Source organism: Manihot esculenta, chromosome 9 (genome assembly GCF_001659605.2).
Source record: "Manihot esculenta cultivar AM560-2 chromosome 9, M.esculenta_v8, whole genome shotgun sequence".
In the NCBI taxonomy this organism is placed as follows: Eukaryota; Viridiplantae; Streptophyta; class Magnoliopsida; order Malpighiales; family Euphorbiaceae; genus Manihot; species Manihot esculenta.
Genome location: NC_035169.2, coordinates 2354056 through 2378788, shown reverse-complemented (window position 1 = coordinate 2378788; position 24733 = coordinate 2354056). Strand labels below are relative to the sequence as shown.

The 24733-nt window shown below is 29.0% G+C and overlaps 5 protein-coding genes across 5 annotated transcripts in view; all 5 read right to left on the bottom strand.

Annotated features, from left to right (window-relative positions):
• Positions 1-1784: 1784 nt before the first annotated feature.
• LOC110607987 (pentatricopeptide repeat-containing protein At1g63330) lies at positions 1785-16242 on the bottom strand. The gene is made up of 8 exons (XM_043959810.1): positions 16145-16242; positions 15906-15951; positions 15755-15784; positions 6553-8557; positions 6312-6384; positions 6079-6124; positions 2390-2435; positions 1785-2268 (listed from the first exon to the last, which is right to left on the bottom strand). The coding sequence occupies exons 1-4, from the start codon at positions 16240-16242 to the stop codon at positions 6599-6601; spliced, it is 2133 nt and encodes a 710-aa protein (XP_043815745.1). The 3' UTR covers positions 1785-2268; positions 2390-2435; positions 6079-6124; positions 6312-6384; positions 6553-6598.
• LOC110607985 (pentatricopeptide repeat-containing protein At1g63330-like) lies at positions 2727-6416 on the bottom strand. Its single transcript, XM_043959811.1, has 5 exons — positions 6319-6416; positions 6079-6124; positions 5928-5957; positions 4854-4930; positions 2727-4755 (listed from the first exon to the last, which is right to left on the bottom strand). Exons 1-5 carry the CDS (start codon positions 6414-6416, stop codon positions 2910-2912), a joined length of 2097 nt encoding a protein of 698 aa, XP_043815746.1. The 3' UTR covers positions 2727-2909.
• The window catches only part of LOC110607986 (pentatricopeptide repeat-containing protein At5g55840), a 106789-nt gene continuing 87479 nt past the window's right edge, over positions 5424-24733 (bottom strand). Inside the window, exons 8-11 of the mRNA XM_043959806.1 lie at positions 17158-17187; positions 16138-16943; positions 15906-15951; positions 5424-5957 (exon numbers count right to left, since the gene is read on the bottom strand). The gene's annotated coding sequence lies outside the window, so the exon portion shown is untranslated. The remainder of the gene's footprint in view (positions 5958-15905; positions 15952-16137; positions 16944-17157; positions 17188-24733) is intronic.
• Positions 7130-21807, bottom strand: LOC122724551 (putative pentatricopeptide repeat-containing protein At1g12700, mitochondrial). The gene is made up of 3 exons (XM_043959808.1): positions 21776-21807; positions 18509-19754; positions 7130-7189 (listed from the first exon to the last, which is right to left on the bottom strand). The coding sequence occupies exons 1-2, from the start codon at positions 21805-21807 to the stop codon at positions 18863-18865; spliced, it is 924 nt and encodes a 307-aa protein (XP_043815743.1). The 3' UTR covers positions 7130-7189; positions 18509-18862.
• LOC122724536 (putative pentatricopeptide repeat-containing protein At1g12700, mitochondrial) lies at positions 15532-18495 on the bottom strand. The gene is made up of 2 exons (XM_043959785.1): positions 17309-18495; positions 15532-15784 (listed from the first exon to the last, which is right to left on the bottom strand). Exon 1 carries the CDS (start codon positions 18364-18366, stop codon positions 17827-17829), a length of 540 nt encoding a protein of 179 aa, XP_043815720.1. The 5' UTR covers positions 18367-18495; the 3' UTR covers positions 15532-15784; positions 17309-17826.

Here is a 24733-nt window from a genome sequence, read left to right as displayed (position 1 = left end):
TTTAAGTCTGTTAGTAAATTCCAACACCAATTATTTTATAAATTTATAAATTTCCAACAAATTTTTAAATCTGTTGGTAATACCAGTAGATTACCAACAGATTTCAAATCTGTTAATGAATTTTTATACAACTTTTTATATTAAGAATTATTAAAGGATTTTCAAATCTTTAATAAATTCATTAAAATTACTAATAAATTAAAGTATATTGTAGTAAAATCTAGTATAAAAGTATCAGAACTATAGCTTTTCCTTTTAGCATGTTGCCCACTAACTCGCTTGAACCATTAAAACCATGTATTGCATGATACTGAGATTTTGTTAGTAAAATCTGTTAGATAAAAATATCAGAACTATAGCTTTTCCTTTTAGCATGTTGCCAACTATCTCGCTTAAGACTTTGTAGCATAGAAAAATATATCAAATTCTAGCAAGAAACTTCCTTTTATATTTAATTTTGTATAAATAGCTCTAAAACTGACATTTGGATAAAAGCGACTCCAAAATCTTGTAACTGGTTGTCCCTGTGATCTTTGAACAAATCACCTCTTAAAACTCAGCTATCTCTCATTCTCCTATCAATCTAATCAGAAGTGGGGTATAAGAACCTGTAGTAGGATACTTAGTCTGATTGACGTTGATTTATCTCTCTTTAAAACCAGATAAATCATTATATTGCAGCTTTGAGTTTGCCCTCCAAAAAGTATAAATGTCCCTTTGGTTCCAAAATCTCCAATAAACCACTCTATTTCTCTGCAACCAAATTTAACACTTTCACAAACTAAACAATATTTTACCGTTATTTTTTCATCTCTTTATTATTATTATTATTATTATCATTATTATTGCAAATAGGCAATTAAATTTGGGCTCCTATTATCTTAATATCACATTATTATATGAATATATTTAATCAAAGTTATCCAAAAAATTATAATAAAATAAAATTAAGAAAATATATCATCTTAGTTGATTTTTTTTATTGTAATTGAAATATTCAAAATTTTATTATATTTGCTAATATCTATTATTTAATAAAATTATCATTAACATATATATTTAAAAAAAAAAATTATTATACTCAAATTATATATACTTTTTTTTTATATCAATCATAAATTTATTAATTATTTTCTAATTTTTTAATTATATGAGTAAATTACGTATTAGAAATATAATATATATTTATATATTAACTTCATATATTTAAATTAAAGTAGTAAATTAATCGAACAAATCAAATTGAAATATTTTAAATAATGTATATTTGTATAATTTTTTAATCCATTAAAATAGACGTGAACATGTATATTTTATATGTAAATTAAAATATTATATTATAAATTAATTAAATAAATTATATTAATAAAAATAAATTATAAATTTTACAATGTAATTATTAGTATTTATAAATAATAACGCACCAGAAGAAATCATTTTAACTGATCAAATTATGGAAAAAGTGATTTGTAAAATAAGTTACTGACCGTTAAATTACTAACTGCAAGAAAAAAAGAATTATGGTGTTAAAATAAATTGAATAAAATTTTGTTTTAAGAAGCATATTATGTAGAGAATAATGTCTTTTTATTGAATATCTAACTAATTTAAGACTTGATACCTACTGCAGGTGGTGTGTAAATAACAGCTCAAAGAAAATTTTATCAAGTATATTGCAAGATTATACTTGTGTTATACTTCAGAAGCACCACATTCACAAATAGTTAGATGATGCTTTAAAGCACCAAGTTTATCCCATAGTTTATTCAATTTTGTAAAGTAAACAACAACTGATATAGATTCTTCGGTTCTGAATCATTTTGCAATCGGTTTCCTACCTCTCAATATGTACCCTGTCAAACCCACCTTCTCTAACAAACCATTTCCCATGGATGCAGAATCACAAAAACTTCAACAAAGATGCATCAAGCAAAAAGAAAAAGTATATTACAAAGTTTAGAAAGTGGTAAAAAAATAAAATGTCTCATTATATACTGCTGAAAGGAGAAAAGAAACAACCAAAACAACTTTTCTTGCCTAACTTAACATCTCAAACAGTAAGAAACAATGTGCTTCACATTCATAACACCACACAAATGTATCGCAAAATGCACCATATAAATAACTCAAATGAAAGAGGACGTTTGCTTTTCCCTCAATTCCCATAAAATTTTCTGTTTATAATTTAGTTGACATTTCATCCAACCAACAGCTGTAGAAGTCTAGTGATTCTCTTACCTTGTATTCTGGGACTGTATATCCTGCGCCCTGCATTTATAGTGCAGTATAATTGTTAAATCAATTCTCAATTAAAGCACACTGGTTTATAATCATTAGTTTCATTATTATTAAAAATTATAATAACTAAGCAAAAATGAATTGCTTATACCTTTATGGTTAAAAAGGTGAAGTTGTTGTCATATCCTTGCAAGTACCTACAAGAGAAATGATAGCATTTTGAAAGGTCATTGAGCACAAAAATAAAAATAGATAAAGATTCTTAGGCATTGTAGTATGGAACCAATTAGTTTTAGTTCTCAACTCAATTTTAGGACTGAGCTCTCGAGTTAAGGCTGTAGTAGCAGCAAAAAAAAAATTGTAATGGAGATGGTGGGTTTACCAGCAACTTGATGTGATTAGAAATCCATGACCTCCATTCATCAACAATCTCATATTAAAGAGATCTAGTCCATGTCTGAATTCAAGCGAAAGGCACACACATATCATGGTTTCCACCACAGGTCATTTGCGGTGTTAGAAATTTTCATTTTGTGGAAGAGAATCACAGCTGATTGAAATTAAAAATGATATTTGAAGAAGTTAGTTAAATTACATATCTATTATATTTGAAAAAGGTAATTACCAAGTTGCGCTCCAAGATACACTTGAATGGTCAAGATATAACAACTTTAATTTGCTGATCCCTTATTGCGCACCTTTAAAAGCCTCAGAATGAGATCATTATTCCGCGATAAATGTACTACCAATTCTGTGGTAGCATCATCAGCAGAGAACCCCTTATCAACCATTTCGTTGATTAGTTCTGATGCTTTTGGTAAATCCTCATGCTTGAGAAACCCTTGAATGATGATATTATAACAACAATTATTCAGTAAACATCCTTCCTTTTCCATTTCTCTAAATACCTTATACGCTTCGTCCATTAATCCTTGTTGGCAGAGTCCTTTCATAATTGCATTATATACATAAACATCAGGTTGTAAACCAATTTCAAAAAGACTAGAAAAAAGTTCCTTGGCATCATTAATCTTTCCAACTTTGCACATACCATTGATCAGAATGCAATAGGTCACAAGATCGGGCTTCAACTGACTTTCCTCCATTTCTTTCAATAGGGTGAGTGCTTCATCGAGATTCCCCTGTCTACACAAGCCATCAATCATAATTGAGAAGGTTACTATATTTGGTTGTTTACCATAAGAGCACATATCCTTAAAGAGCTCTTTTGCATTTTGGGGCCTCCCTGCTTGAAACATACCCTTTATAAGAGTATGATAAGTAACAGCATTAGGAACTAAACCTTTATGAGACATTTCATCAAAAATCTGCTTTGCATCATCTATCATTTTGCACTTACAATATCCATTGATCAAAATGTTGTAGCTCAAAATGTCAGCTATTTCATTGGTCATCATCAGATCAAATACCTTTCTAGCCTTATCAATTTGCTTGCGCAGACAATATCCATCCATCAATGAATTATAAGTGACAACATCAGGTTCCACACCTCTTTGAATCATTATTTTGATTGTATTCTGTGCATTTGAAACCAGTCCTTTCTTACAAAGAGTGTCGATCAATATATTGAAGGTAAAAACATTAGGGGATATGTTCCTCCCCCCCATTTCTTTCAACAAGGCCAAAGCTTCCTTGAAATGGTCTGAAATGCAAAGACCATCAATTAAGGAAGTGTAGGTGACCACATTAGGCTCTACACCTCTTTGAATCATTATATTGAATGTATTTTGAGCCTCTGAAACCATTCCATCCTTACAAAGAGCGTCAATCAATACATTGAAGGTATAAACATCAGGTGATATGTTCTGCTCCACCATTTCATTCATCAAGGCCAAAGCTTGGTTCTTTTGGCCTAATTTGCAAACACCGTGAATTAAACCAGTGTAAGTGATGACATCAGGTGAAATGCCCTTATTCCTCATTTGAGAGAAGAGCTCTAAAGCCTCACCAACTAGCTCATCCTTGCAAAGTGCGTCAATGATTGCATTGTATGTCACAACAATTGGCTCACAACCTCTATCAGCCATTCCCTTTAGTAGCCCAATAGCCACATTTGTTTTCCCAAATTTACACATTCCGTTTATTATCGTACTGTAAGTACGAACATCAGGTTGATAACCACGTGCAACCATATCATCAAAAAATTCCACAGCTTTATTGATTTTACGCTCCATACAAAGCCCATTAATTAAGCTATTAAATGTCACAGTGGTAGGCTCCAATCCGAATTTGAGCATCTTACCAAAAACAGAGAAGCCAAAATCCACAAGATGTAAGTGGCAGAAGCAATTAATTAAGATGCTAAGAGAATAAACATCGTGAGAGATTCCGACCAATTCAATTGTTTTGGACATGGAAAGGACAGTGTGATATTGTTTCATTTTCAGGAGGGCAGATAAGAATCTATTAAAATGAACCCTAGAAGGCAGAGGATTCATATGAATTACATGATTAAAGGAAGCAATGGCATCATGAAGGGGGGGTAAAAGAAGCAGATGTGAAGTTATTTGTCAAGAAGCGTGCATCTTCAATTGTGGAAGTAGAAGAATGGCAATAATTGGGAAATAAGAATAGGAATGGAGATTGAATGGTACCAATTGCCTCTTGTAGCTGAAAATGGAAGCTCCTGCTCTTCCTCCTCCAAGGCATCTTCATCATCATCTGCCTGTAGCTGAAAATGGAGATGGGGAAAGGAAATAGAGAATCGGAAAAGGAAGGCTCTCTGCCTGCTGGTAAAGGAATGCATTACTAGTTGTTTATATGCAGCACATTTTGTAATTTTTTTATTAATTTTTCATATAAAAATATTATTTAATAAGAAATTAAATTTATTCTTTTATATTATTATAATATTAAATTATTATAACTGTACCTTATAACAGTGTAGTGCAGGGATGGGTTATGGTTTAAAGCAAGTGTCATAGTCATAGAAAGACTCCAAGTCGAATAATTTACTAAATTTAACGATGCAGATATGAGAATCCTACTTGGATTATCTGAGTTTTGAAGAGTAGAAGGATTTGAATCATTTTGCAATTGATTTCCTACCTCTCAATATGTACCCTGTCAGCCCACCTTCTCTAACAAACCATTTCCCATGGATGCAGTCACAAAAACTTCAAGAATGATGCATCAAGCAAAAACAAAAATACCATGGACAAACAAGAGCCCAAAGAAAATTTTATTGAGTGTATTACAAGGTTTAGAAGGTGGTAAAAACATAAGATGTCTCATTATATACTGCTGAAAGGAGAAAAGAAACAACCAAAACAACTTTTCTTGCCTAACTTAACTAACATCTCAAACAGTACATCCAATCAACTTGGCACAAAGTAAAGAATCTCAAAGGGAAGAATATATATATACCTTCCACAAGCATTTCTAAAATTCAAATTTTCATGTTAAAAAATTGATTTCATTGGAAAAGATTGTGAACTTCATATTATTAGATGCTAATGCAATGATATCACTAATTTGACTTGAAGGAAAATAAAAGAAATTAAGGATCTATATATATATATTCCCAACTTGATGACTAGAAAAAGAAAAAAAAAAAGAGGTGACAAAGAGGATTTTTGCTTTTCCCTCAATTCCCATAACATTTTCTGTTGTCTATAATTTTAATGACATTTCATCCAACAGCTGTAGAAGTCTAGTGATTCTCTTACCTTGTATTCTGGGACTGTATATCCTGCACCCTGCATTTATAGTGTAGTCTAATTGTTAAATCAATTCTCAATTAAAGCACACTGGTTTATAATCATTAGTTTCATTATTATTAAAAATTATAATAACTAAGCAAAAATGAATTGCTTATACCTTTATGGTTAGAAGGGTGAAGTTGTAGTCATATCCTTGCAAGTACCTACAAGAGAAATGATAGCATTTTGAAAGGTCATTGGGCACAAAAACAAAAATAGATAAAGATTCTTAGGCATTGTAGTATGGAACCAATTAGTTTTAGTTCTGAACTATATTTTAGGACTGAGCTATCGAGTAAAGGCTGTAGTAGTAGCCAAAAAAAAAAATTGTAATGGAGACGGCGGGTTTACCAGCAACTTGATGATTAGAAATCCATGACCTCCATTCATCAACAATCTTATATCAAAGAGATCTAGTCCATGTCTGAATTCAAGCGAAAGGCACACACATATCATGGTTTCCACCAGAGGTAATTTGCAGTGTTAGAAATTTTCGTTTTGTAGAAGAGAATCACAGCTGATTGAAATTAAAAATGATATTTGAAGAAGTTAGTTAAATTACATATCTATTATATTTGAAAAAGGTAATTACCAAGTTGTGCTCCAAGATACACTTGAATGGTCAAGATATAACAACTTTAGTTTGCTGATCCCTCATTGCGCGCCTTTAAAAGCCTCAGAATGAGATTATTATTCCGCGATAAATGTACTACCAATTCTGTGGTAGCATCATCAGCAGAGAACCCCTTATCAATCATTTCGTTGATTAGTTCTGATGCTTTTGGTAAATCCTCATGCTTGAGAAACCCTTGAATGATGATATTATAACAACAACTATTTGGTAAACATCCTACCTTTTCCATGTCTTTAAATAACTTATACGCTTCATCCATTAATCCTTGTTGGCAGAGTCCTTTCATAATTGCATTATATACACAAACATCAGGTTGTAAACCAATTTCAAAAAGACTAGAAAACAGTTCCTTGGCATCATTAATCTTCCCAACTTTGCACATACCATTGATCAGACTGCTATAGATCACGAAATTAGGCTTCAACTGACTTTTCTCCATTGCTTTCAATAGTGTGAGTGCTTCATCGAGATTCCCCTGTCTACACAAGCCATCAATCATAATTGAGAAGGTTACTATATTTGGTTGTTTACCATAAGAGCACATATCCTTAAAGAGCTCTTTTGCATTTTGGGGCCTCCCTGCTTGAAACATACCCTTTATAAGAGTATGATAAGTAACAGTCGTAGGAACTAAACCTTTATGAGACATTTCATCAAAAATCTGCTTTGCATCATCTATCATTTTGCACTTACAATATCCATTGATCAAAATGTTGTAGCTCAAAATGTCAGCTATTTCATTGGTCATCATCAGAGCAAATACCTTTCTAGCCTTATCAATTTGCTTGCGCAGACAATATCCATCCATCAATGAATTATAAGTGACAACATCAGGTTCCACACCTCTTTGAATCATTATTTTGATTGTATTCTGTGCATTTGAAACCAGTCCTTTCTTACAAAGAGTGTCGATCAATATATTGAAGGTAAAAACATCAGGGGATATGTTCCTCCCCACCATTTCTTTCAACAAGGCCAAAGCTTCCTTGAAATGGTCTGAAATGCAAAGACCATCAATTAAGGAAGTGTAGGTGACCACATTAGGCTCTACACCTCTTTGAATCATTATATTGAATGTATTTTGAGCCTCTGAAACCATTCCATCCTTACAAAGAGCGTCAATCAATACACTGAAGGTATAAACATCAGGTGATATGTTCTGCTCCACCATTTCATTCATCAAGGCCAAAGCTTGGTTCTTTTGGCCTAATTTGCAAACACCGTGAATTAAACCAGTGTAAGTGATGACATCAGGTGAAATGCCCTTATTCCTCATTTGAGAGAAGAGCTCTAAAGCCTCACCAACTAGCTCATCTTTGCAGAGGGTGTCAATGATTGCATTGTATGTCACAACATCTGGCTCACAACCTCTATCAGCCATTTCCTTTAGTAGCCCAATAGCCACATTTGTTTTCCCAAATTTACACAATACGTTTATTATCACACTGTAAGTACGAACATTAGGTTGATAACCACGTGCAACCATATCATCGAAAAATTCCAATGCTTTGTCCATTTTACTCTCTATAGAAAGCCCATTAATTAAGGTATTAAACGTGACAACGTCAGGCTCCAATCCAAATTTTAGCATCTTACCAAAAACAGAGAAGCCAAAATCCACAAGGTGTAAGTGGCAGAAGCAATTAATTAAGATGCTAAGAGAATAAACATCGTGAGAGATTCCTAGCAATTCAATTGTTTTGGACATGGAAAGGACAGTGTGATATTGTTTCATTTTCACAAGGGCAGATAAGAATCTATTAAATGGAACCCTAGAAGGCAGAGGATGCTTATGAATTACATGATTGAAGGAAGCAATGGCATCATCAAGGTGCGTAAAAGAAGCAGATTTGAAGTTATTTGTCAAGAAAAGTGCTTCTTCAAGTGTGGAAGTAGAAGAATGGCAATAATTGGTAAATAAGAAAAGGAATGGAGATTGAATGGTACCAATTGCCCCTTGTAGCTGAAGAAGTTCTAAAACAGTATCTTTTTGTTTATTTTCTCATTTGCAGCTCAAAACCTATCCAAAATTAAAATTAAGTAAAAATCAATTGCTTATATCAAAATTATAACAAAATGGAATTTAATATGAAAAAAATAGTGAATCTTACAACTCATCAAGTATTAAATTGAAATTAAATAAATAAATAAATTTGATTAAAATATAAATTAACATAAAGATTAAATATAGAATTGATATATTGATTTTTTTTCACATATTTAGCATTAGACATAAATGTATTCGAGTGATACATTTGTAAAATTAAATAACTACAATTTAATTTATAAATGGATATATAATATGTTTGTAAAATTAAATGGATGTAAACGGATTCATAAACAAGTATAAAATCCGTTTGTAAAATTCAATGGATACAAACGGGCATTGAATCTGTTAATTAAAACTGATTTCTTTTTACTTAATTTAAAAAAATATGCAGATAGGGTTTTGATCTACATATACCTTAACTTCATTTAAATTAGATGACAAGCAGAATAAAAGAATAGTTTAAAACAAAAAAATAATAAATAAAAAATCGTTATTGGAAAAATTAATTTAAGAAGAAAACTTAAAGAAGAAAATAACGCAATTAAAATGATGAAATAAATAATCAAATTAAAATTCAACCGAAGATAATCAAAATTAAAAGATTTGCAGTTCATAATTGATTAAAAAGATAGTTATTGGTTACAGTATTCAAACAAACGAATCTCATCGATTCTTCCTAAACTAATCCGCATAACGCTTAAATTAACTTTTAGTTAATTAATAACTTCATTAAACATGTAGATTTAATTAATTAAACTAATTGTTACTTGTATTAACCCAATTAAACTTACTTGGATTAACCCAATTAAACTTACTTGGATTAAATAACAATACAATGTCTTAGCCTATAAAGGTTAAGAACATGAGAAATTAGAAATTAATTGAAAATAAAAATAAGATAAACAGAAATTAAGAACATAATCTCACAATTTTAAATGAATTTCAATTTGATTAACTTTTAACTGAATAAGAGAGTTTAGCCTATAAAGGTTATAATAAAATTGCAAAAAGAAATAAAAGAAGAAGAAGAATAAGAATTCGGCCAAGAAGGGACCGAAAAAGAGAGGAGATGATGAGAAGAGATGGTAAATTCTACTTCTAGATCAACCTTTATATAGATTTTTTCTAAATAAAAAATTAATTATTCATAATTTAATAGAAAAAGTAAAATAAAACTACTACTCCTATGATGACTTTTATCCTAATCTTAATATGATTTTATTTGCATCTATTTAAAACAGTTTTGAATTTTGTACCGCTGGCAAAACACTAATCCTGAAATCTGTTTGTTAGCTTGGGTTATAGTTTCTTTTAATTTTTTTTTTCTCATTTTTAACTTAAAATCTGTCCAAAATCAAATTTCAAATAAAAATTAATTTTTTACATCAAAATCATAGCAAAATTATGAAATTTAATATAAAGAAAATAATAAGTTTTACAACTCATCACAAACTGATTTATAAATAGATGTATAATTTATTTGCAAAAATTTTATAAACTGACACAGATGGATTTGTAAATAGATGTACACTCCGTTTTAAAAATAAATAAATACAAATTAATTTTTAAATAGATATATAATTTGTTTGTAAGTTAAATAGACACTAATATATATTCGTTAATGGACGTATAATCTATTTGTAAAATTAAATGAATACAAATTGTTTCATAAAAGTTTGATCCGTTTATAAAATTAAAGGAAACAAACTTATTTTCAAATGGATATATAACCTATTTGTAAAATTAAATCAATACAAACTGATTCACAAATAAACATGTAATCCATTAATAAAATTAAATGAACACAGTGATTTGCAAACGGACGCATAATCTGTTTGTAAAATTAAATAAATACAAATGAATATAGAATATATTTATAAAATTAAATGGATATAAAATGATCACAAAGGAATGTATAATTTGTAAAATTAAATGGATACAAATTGATTGGCAAATAGATTTTAATCCGTTTGTAAAATTAAATAGATACAAACTAATTCGCAAAAGAATAAGCAATCCGCAGGTAAAATTAAATGGATATGTTTGGATTTGTAAACGGATATAAAATCTGTTTGTAAAATTAAATGGAAGAGTTCGCAGAATGATAAATAATCCAAATATTTACATTAATTTATATTTATATTCAAAATTTTAAATTTTGAATAATAAAATCAAATCTTTTCAATTTGTGACATTTATAACTAGAATACTAAACTGAATATGGAGAAGTGTATATTTCTATGGGCATTTGCTTCCTTCACCATAGCTTTTCCTTCTAGCATTTCGCTCCCTACTCCGCTTGAATCGTTAAAAGTAGCATGTTACTTAACGATGTATTATATGATACTGGGATTTTATAGCATAGAGAAAATATTTATGATTATTAACAAGAAACTTTATTTTATATTTAATTTTGTACGAGAAAAGCAATAGCAAAACCCTATAACTAGTTGCCTACGTGATCTCTAAACAAATCACTTCTTGAAGCCAAACTGTCTCTCCTTTACAATCTAATCAGAAGTAGAACATAAAACCTTTGTAGGACTCATATATAGTCTAATTGACGTTGATATATCTCCTTTTCAAAGCCAGATTAATCACTATATTGCTGCTTTGAGTTTTTGTGCAACCAAATTTAAAACTTTCAAAGAAATAAATGTTTTCTCTTATTGCTCTGTCGCACTCTCTTTGAACAGATAATGATGTAGGGAAATGCTCTTACTTCTCTCTCCAAGTGCCATAAGTATTTTGGGTATTAGAGTTTTTCATTATATTAACTTTCAAGTAATTTGTACCACTAAATATTCAATTAACATATTAATGGCATGGACCATTTAATCTATTTATTAAACCATTAAAAACTCATTGTGGATTTTGTGAAATAACATTTATAAATGAATTTATACCTATTCGTAAATTCTATTTGCATTTTAATAAATTTTCGTAGTGGACGATATGAAAAATTAAATTCTTACATATTCCATTTATGAATCCTATTTTATCTTTTGCGGTCAAAGCAATTATCATAGATCTGTTCCAAGAGAGGTAATTGAATTCAGTCAAAGGAGTACTTACTAGAATCTAGCTTGGGGAATCAGAATTCAGCAGATCAATCTCAAATTTAGATGTAATTAGATTTGTATTAGATGATTCAACAACTTGAGCAGTAGGATTAGTAGTCATCTTCGTAGGATCAGTATGAAAAATGATGAAAAATGAAGAAGATCAAGGAAATTGCAGAGAAATTTAGGAAGAAAAAAGAAGAAAAATAACTGTGTCTATCTTAGATTTAGATGTAATTAGATCTGTATTAGATGATTCAACAACTTCAGCAGTAGGATTAGTAGTCATCTTCGTAGGATCAATATGAAAAATGATAAAAAATGAAGAAGATCAAGGAAATTGCAAAGAAATTTAGGAAGGAAGAAGAAAAATAACTGTCTATCTTAGATTTAGATGTAATTAGATCTGTATTAGATGATTCAACAACTTCAGTAGTAGGATTAGTAGTCATCTTCGTAGAATCAGTATGAAAAATGATGAAAAATAAAAAAGATCAAGGAAATTGTAGAGAAATTTAAGAAGGAAAAAGAAGAAAAATAACTGTCAATAAAGAAAGTTCTAGATAGGAGCCTTGGTTGCTTTGATACCATGTTAAGAGAAAAATTCTATATTCAATTTATGAATGAGAAGATTTATAAGTGAGATATTTATACAAGTAAAAAAATTGAGTTGTCAGCTCATCATCTAACATTGGTGGGAAAATTAATTTAGCTTCTTACTAAAAGTTAACTAACTTCACAGTTAACAAACCTATAACAGAAATCTAACAAACTAATGCTATTAATGGAAGCTATTAACAGAAGCAGTTAAAACTGAATTACTAAAACTTGATTAAACTTCTACTTGTATCTAGTTCTTAGTAAATAGCTAAAAACACATATAAAATGCTGATTGCAGAGAAAAAACAATTTTTAGTAAATTAAAAAGAAACAACTAATTTGAAAAGACAAAATGCTAAGTAATTTTGGTGAGATTCTGAAGGGACGAACCTTGAAAGAAGGATAATAAAGCTTGCGATCCCGGAGTTTCTTGAGAGTGTCGCCAACTTCCCATTTGTATACCGGCTTAGAGGTCTTGAGGAATTAATCAATTTTCAAGGAAATAAAACTCCTAGCAGCTCTTACAGGTAAAATTGAGGAGGTCATAAGAATTGGTTCAAACTATGTAACATCCAAACACAAGCATCTCAACTGAATCAATCAATGGAACATCTAAACAACCTAGAGGAATAGAAATTTCATCAAGGATCAAACCCCAATAAACCAAAAATTTCATCAAGGATCAAACCCCAATAAACCAAAATTCATCTATGAAAAATCTGGAACAGGGGTGGAGGTTGCAACCAATGCAAATCTTAGGTGAGGAGCATCTGTGATTTTGTGTCTTCGGGTCAATAAGAATGGGCGCCTTGGCCATGAATTCCTCGCTTGTCGAATCGATTGGCTCCATAGCAGCTCTAAGATGGTCGATGGTGTCACTGATGAGGTTCCCTTGGTGGTCCAACGCGTGGCGTACTTCGGGTGAGTCAGGTCCGGTTGGAAAAGATATGGCTAGCGGGGTGACAGGTCCAGTTTGCATTTTAATAAATTGTCGTGGTGAACGATGAAAAAGTGAACAATTAAAATTTAAACTGAAATAAAACTAAAATTAAAGTGAAACAAAAAAAGAACTGAATTCAAATTGAGGTTGTACTGAAATTGAGAACTGTACTAAAATTTAGTTTCAAATATAGTTCTAAACATTAAAATATTAAAAATTTGGTTTAGTCCTCACGTTGCCCACTATCTTGCTTGAACCATTAAAATAGTATATTCCTTAATAATGTATTATATGATACTGAAATTTTATAGCATAGAGAAATATATTTATGAGTAGTTCTAAAATGTTTTAGACATTTTGATAAAAGCGACTGCAAAATTTTGTAACTGATTATTTTCATAATTTCTGAACAAACTATCTCTTGAAATCCAACTATCTCTCCATCTCCAACTATCTCTCCTTCTTCTATCAATCTAATCAGAATCTAATCAGATAATCAGAATTTAATCAGAAATGGGACATAAGAACCTCTAGTAGAATTTATAGTCGCTTTGAGTTTGCCTTCCAAAAAATATAAATGCTCTGATTCCAAAAACTCAAGTAAACCACTCTATTTTTCTACAACCATATTTCACACTTTCACAAATTAAACAATATTTTATTATTATTTTTGTTTTATCTCTTTATTAATTTTTTATATAATATATTATTATTATTGCAAATAAGCAATTAAATTTGGGCTCCTATTATCTTAATATCACATTATTATATGAACATATTTAATCAAAGTTATCTAAAAAAATTATAATAAATAAAATTAAGAAAATATATCATTTTAGTTAATTTTTTTATTACAATTGAAATATTCAACTTTTTATTTGCTAATATCTGTTATTTAATAAAATTATCATTAACATATTTTTTTTTAAAAAAATTATTATAGTCCAATTATATATAAATTATAATTAAACAAAACTTTATCCTAATACAATATGAATTTCAAAATTAATAATAATAATAATAATAATAATAATAATAATAATAATAATAATAATAATAATAATAATAATAATAATAATAATAATATATTTTTATTTTATTTAAAATTAGTAATTTTCAGTAATAAATTATACTTAGTAATTTATAATTTGAAAAATACGAATTAATTTTAAATAATTGTATATTTTTATTCTACGTAAAATTATAGATATTCAATAATAAATTATATTCCACATTTATAATTTGAAAGGTATAACTAATTTCTTAACAAGTATAATATTTATTATTAATTATTTTATTTATAATTTGATTTTAATATAATAAAAAAATATTATTCACAAAACTGTACTCTTACTAAAAAAATTCAAAACTTTTTATTTTGATATGTTAGTTTAATAGTATTAGAATTTTAATTATTAATGATAGTCTTAATATAAGTAAATTATTAAAACATATAATAGTTGTAATAAAATATTCAATCTATTAAAATTTTAATATTATATTTGTTAATAGAACATAAATTAAATTAAAATAGTAAATTAATCAAACAAATCAAATTAAAATATTTTAAATAATGTATATTTGTATAGTTTTTTAATCCATTAAAATAGACGTGAACATGTGGATTTTATATGTAAATTAGAATATTATATTATAAATTAATTAAATGAATTATATTAATAAAAATACATTATAAATTTTACAATGTAATTATTAGTATTTATAAATAATAACGGGTCTGAAAGTTAAAAAAAAAAAGTAGATATTTATTTTTTAATTAAATTTAATGGAAATGGATATTTTTAAAAATTTGTTTACAAAATTGATTTTATATATTTAACATCAACACATCTAGGTTAGCTGCTAAATTTAAGTCTGCTAAAGGAGAATTTGAGAGCAACATTACCAACCGATCGTCTATCATTCCAAGATTTTATTTTCATCTCATTCCCCACACCAATCTGATATGATTAAAAGGAGAGAAGAAAGATCTAAATTTAATTTTGTAAAGTAAACAACAACTGATATAGATTCTTGGGTTCTGAATCTTTTTGCAATCGGTTTCCTACCTCTCAATATGTACCCTGTCAAACCCACCTTCTCTAACAAACCATTTCCCATGGATGCAGAATCACAAAAACTTCAACAAAGATGCTTCAAGCAAAAAGAAAAAGTATATTACAAGGTTTAGAAAGCGGTAAAAACATAAAATGTCTCATTATATACTGCTGAAAGGAGAAAAGAAACAACCAAAACAACTTTTCTTGCCTAACTCAACTAACATCTCAAACAGTAAGAAACAATGTGTTTCACATTCATAACACCACACAAATGTATTGCAAAATGCACCATATAAATAACTCAAATGGTGGTCCAACACTAAAATATATCCGTTATATTGACAAAGAGGACGTTTGCTTTTCCCTCAATTCCCATAAAATTTTCTGTTTATAATTTTAGTGACATTTCATACAACCAACAGCTGTAGAAGTCTAGTGATTTTCTTACCTTGTATTCTGGGACTGTATATCCTGCGCCCTGCATTTATAGTGTAGTATAATTGTTAAATCAATTCTCAATTAAAGCACACTGGTTTATAATCATTAGTTTCATTATTATTAAAAATTATAATAACTAAGCAAAAATGAATTGCTTATACCTTTATGGTTAGAAAGGTGAAGTTGTAGTCATATCCTTGCAAGTACCTACAAGAGAAATGATAGCATTTTGAAAGGTCATTGAGCACAAAAATAAAAATAGATAAAGATTCTTAGGCATTGTAGTATGGAACCAATTAGTTTTAGTTCTCAACTGAATTTTAGGACTGAGCCCTCGAGTTAAGGCAGTAGTAGCAGCCAATAAAAAAATTGTAATGGAGATGGTGGGTTTACCAGCAACTTGATGATTAGAAATCCATGACCTCCATTCATCAACAATCTTATATCAAAGAGATCTAGTCCATGTCTGAATTCAAGCGAAAGGCACACAGATATCATGGTTTCCACCACAGGTAATTTGCAGTGTTAGAAATTTTGTTTTGTGGAAGAGAATCACATCTGATTGAAATTAGAAATGAAATTTGAAGTTAGTTAAATTACATATCTACTACATTTGAAGAAGGTAGTTACCAAGTTTCTCTCCAAGACACCATTGAACGGTCAAGATATAACAACTTTAGTTTGTTGATCCCTCATTGCACAGCTTTAGAAGCCTCAGAACAATTTCGTAGTTTGCTTAGAATGAGATCATTATTCTGCGATAAATGTACTACCAATTCTGTGGTAGTAGCATCAGCAGAGAACCCCTTATCAACCATTTCGTTGATTAGTTCTGATACTTTTGGTAAATCCTCATGCCTGAGAAACCCTTGAATGATGATATTATAACAACAATTATTCGGTAAATATCCTCCCTTTTTCATGTCTCTAAAAATCATATAAAAAGTCTTTTTATTGAATATCTAACTAATTTAAGACTGGATACCTACTGCAGGTGGTGTGTAAATAACAGCTCAAAGAAAATTTTATGAAGTATATTGCAAGATTATACTTGTGTTATATATAGAGCTAACCTGCCTTTTATGAACTTGTTCATAAATACATTTGGACAAAAAGTCCTGTTAAATACCTGAAGCTAAATTAGCATTCCAATCGCTAGTAGGACCAATTGCAGTTGCTATTCCATCAACACACTCTGGCTGCATTTAGATTTATAGACTTTATTGAGTGTTGGTAACAGATCCAAAATCAAGATTTGATTTCTTATATGGTCAAACAACTCATTAAAAATTGCCATTAGTTTATTCTCATTCTCTCTCTCTCTCTCTCAAGCTATACTTCAGAAGCACCACATTCACAAATAGTTAGATGATGCTTTAAAGCACCAAGTTTATCCCATAATGATTCTCTTACCTTGTATTCTGGGACTGTATATCCTGCGCCCTGCATTTATAGTGTAGTATAATTGTTAAATCCATTCTCAATTAAAGCACACTGGTTTATAATCATTAGTTTCATTATTATTAAAAATTATAATAACTAAGCAAAAATGAATTGCTTATACCTTTATGGTTAGAAAGGTGAAGTTGTTGTCATATCCTTGCAAATACCTACAAGAGAAATGATAGCATTTTGAAAGGTCATTGAGCACAAAAATAAAAATAGATAAAGATTCATAGGCAGTGTAGTATGGAACCAATTAGTTTTAGTTCTCAACTCAATTTTAGGACTGAGCTCTCGAATAAAGGCTGTAGTAGCAGCCAAAAAAAAATTGTAATGGAGATGGTGGGTTTACCGGCAACTTGATGATTAGAAATCCATGACCTCCATTCATCAACAATCTTATATCAAAGAGATCAAGTCCATGTCTGAATTCAAGCGAAAGGCACACACATATCATGGTTTCCACCACAGGAAATTTGCAGTGTTAGAAATTTTTGTTTTGTGGAAGAGAATCACAGCTGATTGCAATTAAAAATGATATTTGAAGAAGTTAGTTAAATTACATATCTATTATATTTGAAAAAGGTAATTGCCAAGTTGCACTCCAAGACACATTTGAATGGTCAAGATACAACAACTTTAGTTTGCTGATCCCTCATTGCGCACCTTTAAAAGCCTCAGAATGAGATTATTATTCTGCGATAAATGTACTACCAATTCTGTGGTAGCATCATCAGCAGAGAACCCCTTATCAACCATTTCGTTGATTAGTTCTGATGCTTTTGGTAAATCCTCATGCTTGAGAAACCCTTGAATGATGATATTATAACAACAATTATTTGGTAAACATCCTACCTTTTCCATGTCTTTAAATAACTTATATGCTTCATCCATTAATCCTTGTTGGCAGAGTCCTTTCATAATTGCATTATATACACAAACATCAGGCTGTAAACCAATTTCAAAAAGACTAGAAAACAGTTCCTTGGCATCATTAATCTTCCCAACTTTGCACATACCATTGATCAGACTGCTATAGATCACAAGATTAGACTTCAACTGACTTTTCTCCATTGCTTTCAATAGTGTGATTGCCTCATGGAGATTCCCCTGTCTACACAAACCATCAATCATAATTGAGAAGGTTACTATATCTGGCTGTTGACCATGAGGGCCCATATCCTTAAAGAGCTCCTGTGCAGTCTCCCTGCTTGAAACATACCCTTTATAAGAGTAGAATAAGTAACAACATCAGGAACTAAACCTTTATGAGACATTTCATCAAAAAGCTCCTTTGCATCATCTATCAATTTGCATTTACAATATCCATTGATCAAAATGCTGTAGCTAAAAATGTCAGCTATTTCATTGGTCACCATCAGATCAAATAGCTTTCTAGCCTTATCAATTTGCTTGCACAGACAATATCCATCCATCAATGAATTATAAGTGACCACATCAAGTTCCACAGCTCTTTGAATCATTATTTTGATTATATTCTGTGCAATTGAAACCAGTCCTTTCTTACAAAGAGTGTCAATCAATATATTGAAGGTAAAAACATCAGGGGATATGTTCCTCCCCATCATTCCTTTCAACAAGGCCAAAGCTTCCTTGAAATGGTCTGAAATGCAAAGACCATCAATTAAGGAAGTGTATGTGATCACATCAGGCTCTAAACCTCTTGAATCATTATATTGAATGTATTTTGAGCCTCTGAAACCATTCCATCCTTACAAAGAGCATCAATCAATACATTGAAGGTATAAACATTTGGTAATATGTTCTGCTCCACCATTTCATTCATCAAGGCCAAAGCTTGGTTCTTTTGGCCTAATTTGCAAACACCGTGAATTAAAACAGTGTAAGTGATGACATCAGGTGAAATGCCCTTATTCCTCATTTGAGAGAAGAGCTCTAAAGCCTCACCAACTAGCTCATCCTTGCAAAGTGCGTCAATGATTGCATTGTATGTCACAACATTTGGCTCACAACCTCTAACAGCCATTCCCTTTAGTAGCCCAATAGCCACATTTGTTTTCCCAAATTTACACATTCCGTTTATTATCGTACTGTAAGTACGAACATCAGGTTGATAACCACGTGCAACCATATCATCAAAAAATTCCACTGCTTTATCGATTTTACTCTCCATACAAAGCCCATTAATTAAGGTAGTAAATGTCACAGTGGTAGGCTCCAATCCGAATTTGAACATCTTCCCGAAAACAGAGAAGCCAAAATCCACAAGATGTAAACGGCAGAAGCAATTAATTAAGATGTTAATAGAATAAACATCGTGAGAGATTCCTAGCAATTCAATTGTTTTGGACATGGAAAGGACAGTGTGATATTGTTTCATTTTCACAAGGGCAGATAAGAATCTATTAAATGGAACCCTAGAAGGCAGAGGATGCTTATGAATTACATGATTGAAGGAAGCAATGGCATCATCAAGGTGGGTAAAAGAAGCAGATTTGAAGTTATTTGTCAAGAAGCGTGCATCTTCAAGTGTGGAAGTAGAAGAATGACAATAATTGGTAAATAAGAATAGGAATGGAGATTGAATGGTATCAATTGCCCCTTGTAGCTGAAGATGGAAGCTCCTGCTCTTCCTCCTCCAAGGCATCTTCATCGTCATCGATCTCTCGTCAGTTGCTTTTAGGGAAGGATCGAAGATTGGGAATGAGGAAAGGAAATAGAGAATCGGGAAAGGAAGGTAGAGCCTGCTGGTAAAGTGGTAAGGATAACAAAAGGAAATTGGGAATTGTTTATATGCGCCACATTTTGTAATTTTTTTTATTAATTTTTCATATAAAAATATTATTTAATAACAAATTAAATTTATCATTTTATAATAATAATTTTTTAAATATAAATCCAATTAAGTGGAGAGTCTCCACTTTTGTTTAAGAGTCAAATAATTTGAATTTAAAATTTTGAATAAATTAAATCTCTATACTATTATATAAGAGTCAAATAAGTCATAATTTAATATAATATTATATAATATTATTTTATAATAATAAAAATTCTTATATAATAAAACTTTATTTTTATAGTTTTAAAAATTATTTATTATATTTATATTTTTTTAAAATTTTTATGATAATTAAATTATTAAAATTTTAATATTTTAAATTATAAAAATAATATTTTACTGTTAAAAAATAATATTAAGTTAGAATCTATTTAGCTCTTAATAAAATTATATAGTTTAATTAACTTAAAATTTTAGAAATTTTAAATTAAATTTATTTGACTGTTAATAAAAATAAAGACTTAATTAAATTTATTTTCGCAAAAATAATGTTTTATTATAACCGTATATTTAATTAAATTTAGTTAAAAATTAATTAATTTTGTTAATTTTATTTTTTTAATAAAATATTATAAATATAATTGTAGAATATTGATTTTTTATTTTATTAAATAATATTCCTTATTTAATAAATAATTATCAATGTATATTTTTAAAAATATTATTATAGTCTAATTGTATATAATATAGATGAGGAAAAAATTAAATAGTTTATTGTTTAATTTTACTCTAATATAATTAGAAATTTAAAATGACTAACTTTATATAATTTTTTATTATTAATTGCTTTATTTTAGTATAATAAAAATTAATTTTTTTTACAAAGTTTAACTCTCATGAGAACTATTTGGCACGATTTTATTTTGACATTTTATTTGAATAATATTACAAATTTAATTAATATCAGTAAAAAATTAATATATAAAATTATTTCAAAATAATAAAATTTTGAAATGTTAAACTCACTAAATGTATTTTGCATTTTAACTTTTATTTGTTATTTTATTTATTTATTAATAATATTAACTTAAATTTATAATATATAAATTATTTCTATGTATAATATTAAAAATATTCATATTTTGATGATCTTTTAAGTAGGAAGTTTTAAATTTTAAATAATAATAAAATAAAATAACCATATAATTATTAAATCCATACAAATGTAGTTTTGACAATTTAAATAATAAATAGGTGCTTAATTATTTATCATTAAACTATTGTTTAATTGCCTAAATACGTTTGTGTGTAAAATATAAATTTTTTAATTTTAATTTAATTGATCTCATCTTACATTTTAATGTAATTTTATTTTGATTTTTAATGTAATTTTATTTTGATTATTTAATTGACATGTCATGTGTATTATTATAATTATTTTTTTAATTGATCAATTAATTGAAAAAATATAATATTTATCTAATTTATATTTTAATTTAAATGTTTAAATTTTAGATAAATTGATTTAATATTTATATTTAGATATAATTTTAATAAATTTTTAAAACTAAAATTAAAAATAAATAATTTAATTGTTAAATATATAGTTCACATCTTTAAATTTGTAAATTTTATAATTATTATATCATTTATTTTAAAATAATATTATATATAAAATAATTAAAAATAATATATTTATTATAAAATTTTTATAATTATCGATATAAAATAAAATATATAATATATCTACTGTAAACGGCATATTTAATCGATTTTTCAATCAATTCGCGTAAACTATATATACGAAAAAAAAAACACAAAAAATACTGTAAACGGCATATTCCACCACTCTCTTCCATTTTCCTTCATTTATATTCCCAGCCACCATTACCACTTCTTAATATTGTCACCCTTATTCCCATCCACTTTTTTATTTTTAAGTTGCCAGATTTATTCTTGTGCCTTTTCTTACACTGAAATTCATGATATTCAAAGTTTCTACACTCCTGGCATCTAGTACCCCTCCATTCATAAATCACATGTTGAGAGAATTGATGGTTACTCTCATCTTCTAGAATAAGAGCTTCAAGGAATACCCCTTGACAAGTCTATTTTTACTAACATTCACATAACCCACTTTACCCTCTTCACAATTTCAAGGCAACCCTAGAAGTTGTACTTATATAAACATTTTTTAGATTACCTTCGAGTCAATTCTCAACATTACCTTCCATTGCATCAAAATTAAGGATTTTTTTTATCAAAAATATAGAATCTATTTTCAAAAACTCATCTTAATCTCCTCAAGTTAGAAATTAAGAGTTTAAACTATACTTCTTCTATTTGCTCATAGTGAAACTCTCAATCTATTGAACTCAATGATTCATTTCAAATACACTCCTTATTAACCCATTCCTCTATCTCATATATTCACTCTACACATTGAATTTTACAATCTCCTATCCATTCATAAATGCTGGAGGAATAAATTGTAATTCCCTTTTGGATGCCTGCTCCTATTCTAAGAGAATAAACCTGCCTGATTTTTTTTAGACAACAAGCTCATTTTAACCCCTTAACTATTAGTCAATCGTAAATTAAGTTTTTAAATATTTTTTAGGTCCAACCGAACCCCTTTAACTTTCAATTTTGACCTAATTATCCTATATATATTATTATTTTAAGCAAATTAAATCCAAATCAATAATTAAAACATAACTCTATTAAATGTTAATCCATTAAAATATTTTTAAATTTTTTAAAATTGAAAAATCAAAAACATTATCTCCAAAACAGCAGTAACCTCTTATCTTCAAAACTAACCTAAAAAATCTAAATATGTTTTCTTAATTAGTGATGACTATAGAGAGTCATATTTTCAGGCCATTCATCTTGGAAGTTGATAAACTTTATCGTTTCACCATATTTATCATTTCACCTTCACAAACCGCCATGAAAGAAAGATCCACAGCGCCATCAAACATAAATTCACAAACCTACTCACATCTTGACCATAGTAGTATTATTAGTATTTTCAACTAACATGAAAGTAGTTCTTGAGTTTAAAGGGTACATTGACAGCGGCATATAAAGGAAGCTTAAAGAGCACTTCTAAGTCACTTGTGTTAGCTGAATTAAGAGAAGAGATGCTAGGGATGCAAGAAGAAAGATACTGAGTAATAATGCTTTGAGATTGGGTGGGTACGTAAACCATAGTGGTAGAGAAAATGAGGTTAAATGAGATATGGATTTGTGGATAATGAAGTAACAGATGAGGATGGAATGAAACAGGGTTAGATTTTATATATTCACTTTTTATAAATGATTTATTAGTTTTATTTTAATTACTTTAAATATAAAATTAATTTTTATTCCTTAAAAACTTACTTTACTTATTTATTTGACTTTGTTAATTAACACCGTTAAATTTAGAGTTATTAGACTCAAATTGAAAGTTGAGAGCTCAATTAAACCTAAAAGTCTTTAAAGTTTTAAATGACTATTAGCGATAGAAAAAATATATGTGATTACTAAAACTAATAATTTGACAAAAGCGACAGAAAAACCCTAGTTGTCCATGTAATCTCTAAACAAACAACCTCCCGAAGCCAAACTATCTCTCCTCCTACGAATCTAACCAGACTCTTAGTCTGATTGACCTTCAGATATCTCCCCTGAATCACCGTATTGCCACTTTGAGTTTACCCTCCAAAATATATGTGTTCCTCTAGTTCCAAAACCTCCACCCTATTTTTGTGCAACCAAATTTAACACTTTAGAAAACATTATTTAACACTTTATAAATGAATGTTTTCTGACATTGCTCTAATCCACTCTCTTTAGACAGCTTTTACTTCTCTCTCCGATTACCATAAGTAATCTAGGTATTAAAGTTTCTCATTATATTGACTTTCACATAATCTGTAGGGCTGAACATTCAAAATACATGGACTAAAGTGGAGATTTTAGTATACTTCAAAGACTAAACAATATTTTACTATTATTTTTTTATATTTTTTTAATATTTTTATATATAATATAAAAATAACAATTATTATTATTATCATTTTAAATAGCAAATTAAATTTGGTCTCTTATTATCATAATATCACATTATTATATGAAAATATTTAATCAAAGTCATCTAGGAAGATCGGAATAAATTATAATTGTGTTTATACAGTATCAAAAATATATTTGACAAAGCCCTTAATTTCATCTAAATCCTATACACGCACACTCTACAACTAATGTGAGTTCCGAAGGTCCTCAGTGGTTCCATAAGTATGATTTTCATTGTTAAAGCCAATCTTCTTTTGCTTATAATTTTTAAACCAACCAGGGTATCTATGTGCCCAAAAGCTTTACAAATGCCACATAATCTACCTGAAATCTTTACAAAAGCTTTACAACTCATTAATTCTCTCTCTCAAGCTATACTTCAAAAGCACCACATTCACAAATAGTTAGATGATGCTTTCAAACACCAAGTTTATCCCATAGTTTCTTCAATTTTGTAAAGAAAACACCAACTAACATAGGTCCTTTAATCTTTCTTCTAATTTCCTCCCATAAATCCTTTGCACTATATGCATACAAAAAACTTCCACTAGATCCTTAGAGATGGAATTCAAAATCTAACTCATCATGCTATCAATTCTCATCCACTTCTCAAAACCAGTGGAGCCAACAGGAGGAATTTGCACACATCGATTTACAAATCCTAACTTGGCTTTGCTCTTAAAGCAAGTGTCATAGATATACTCCAACGCAAATAATTTAGTC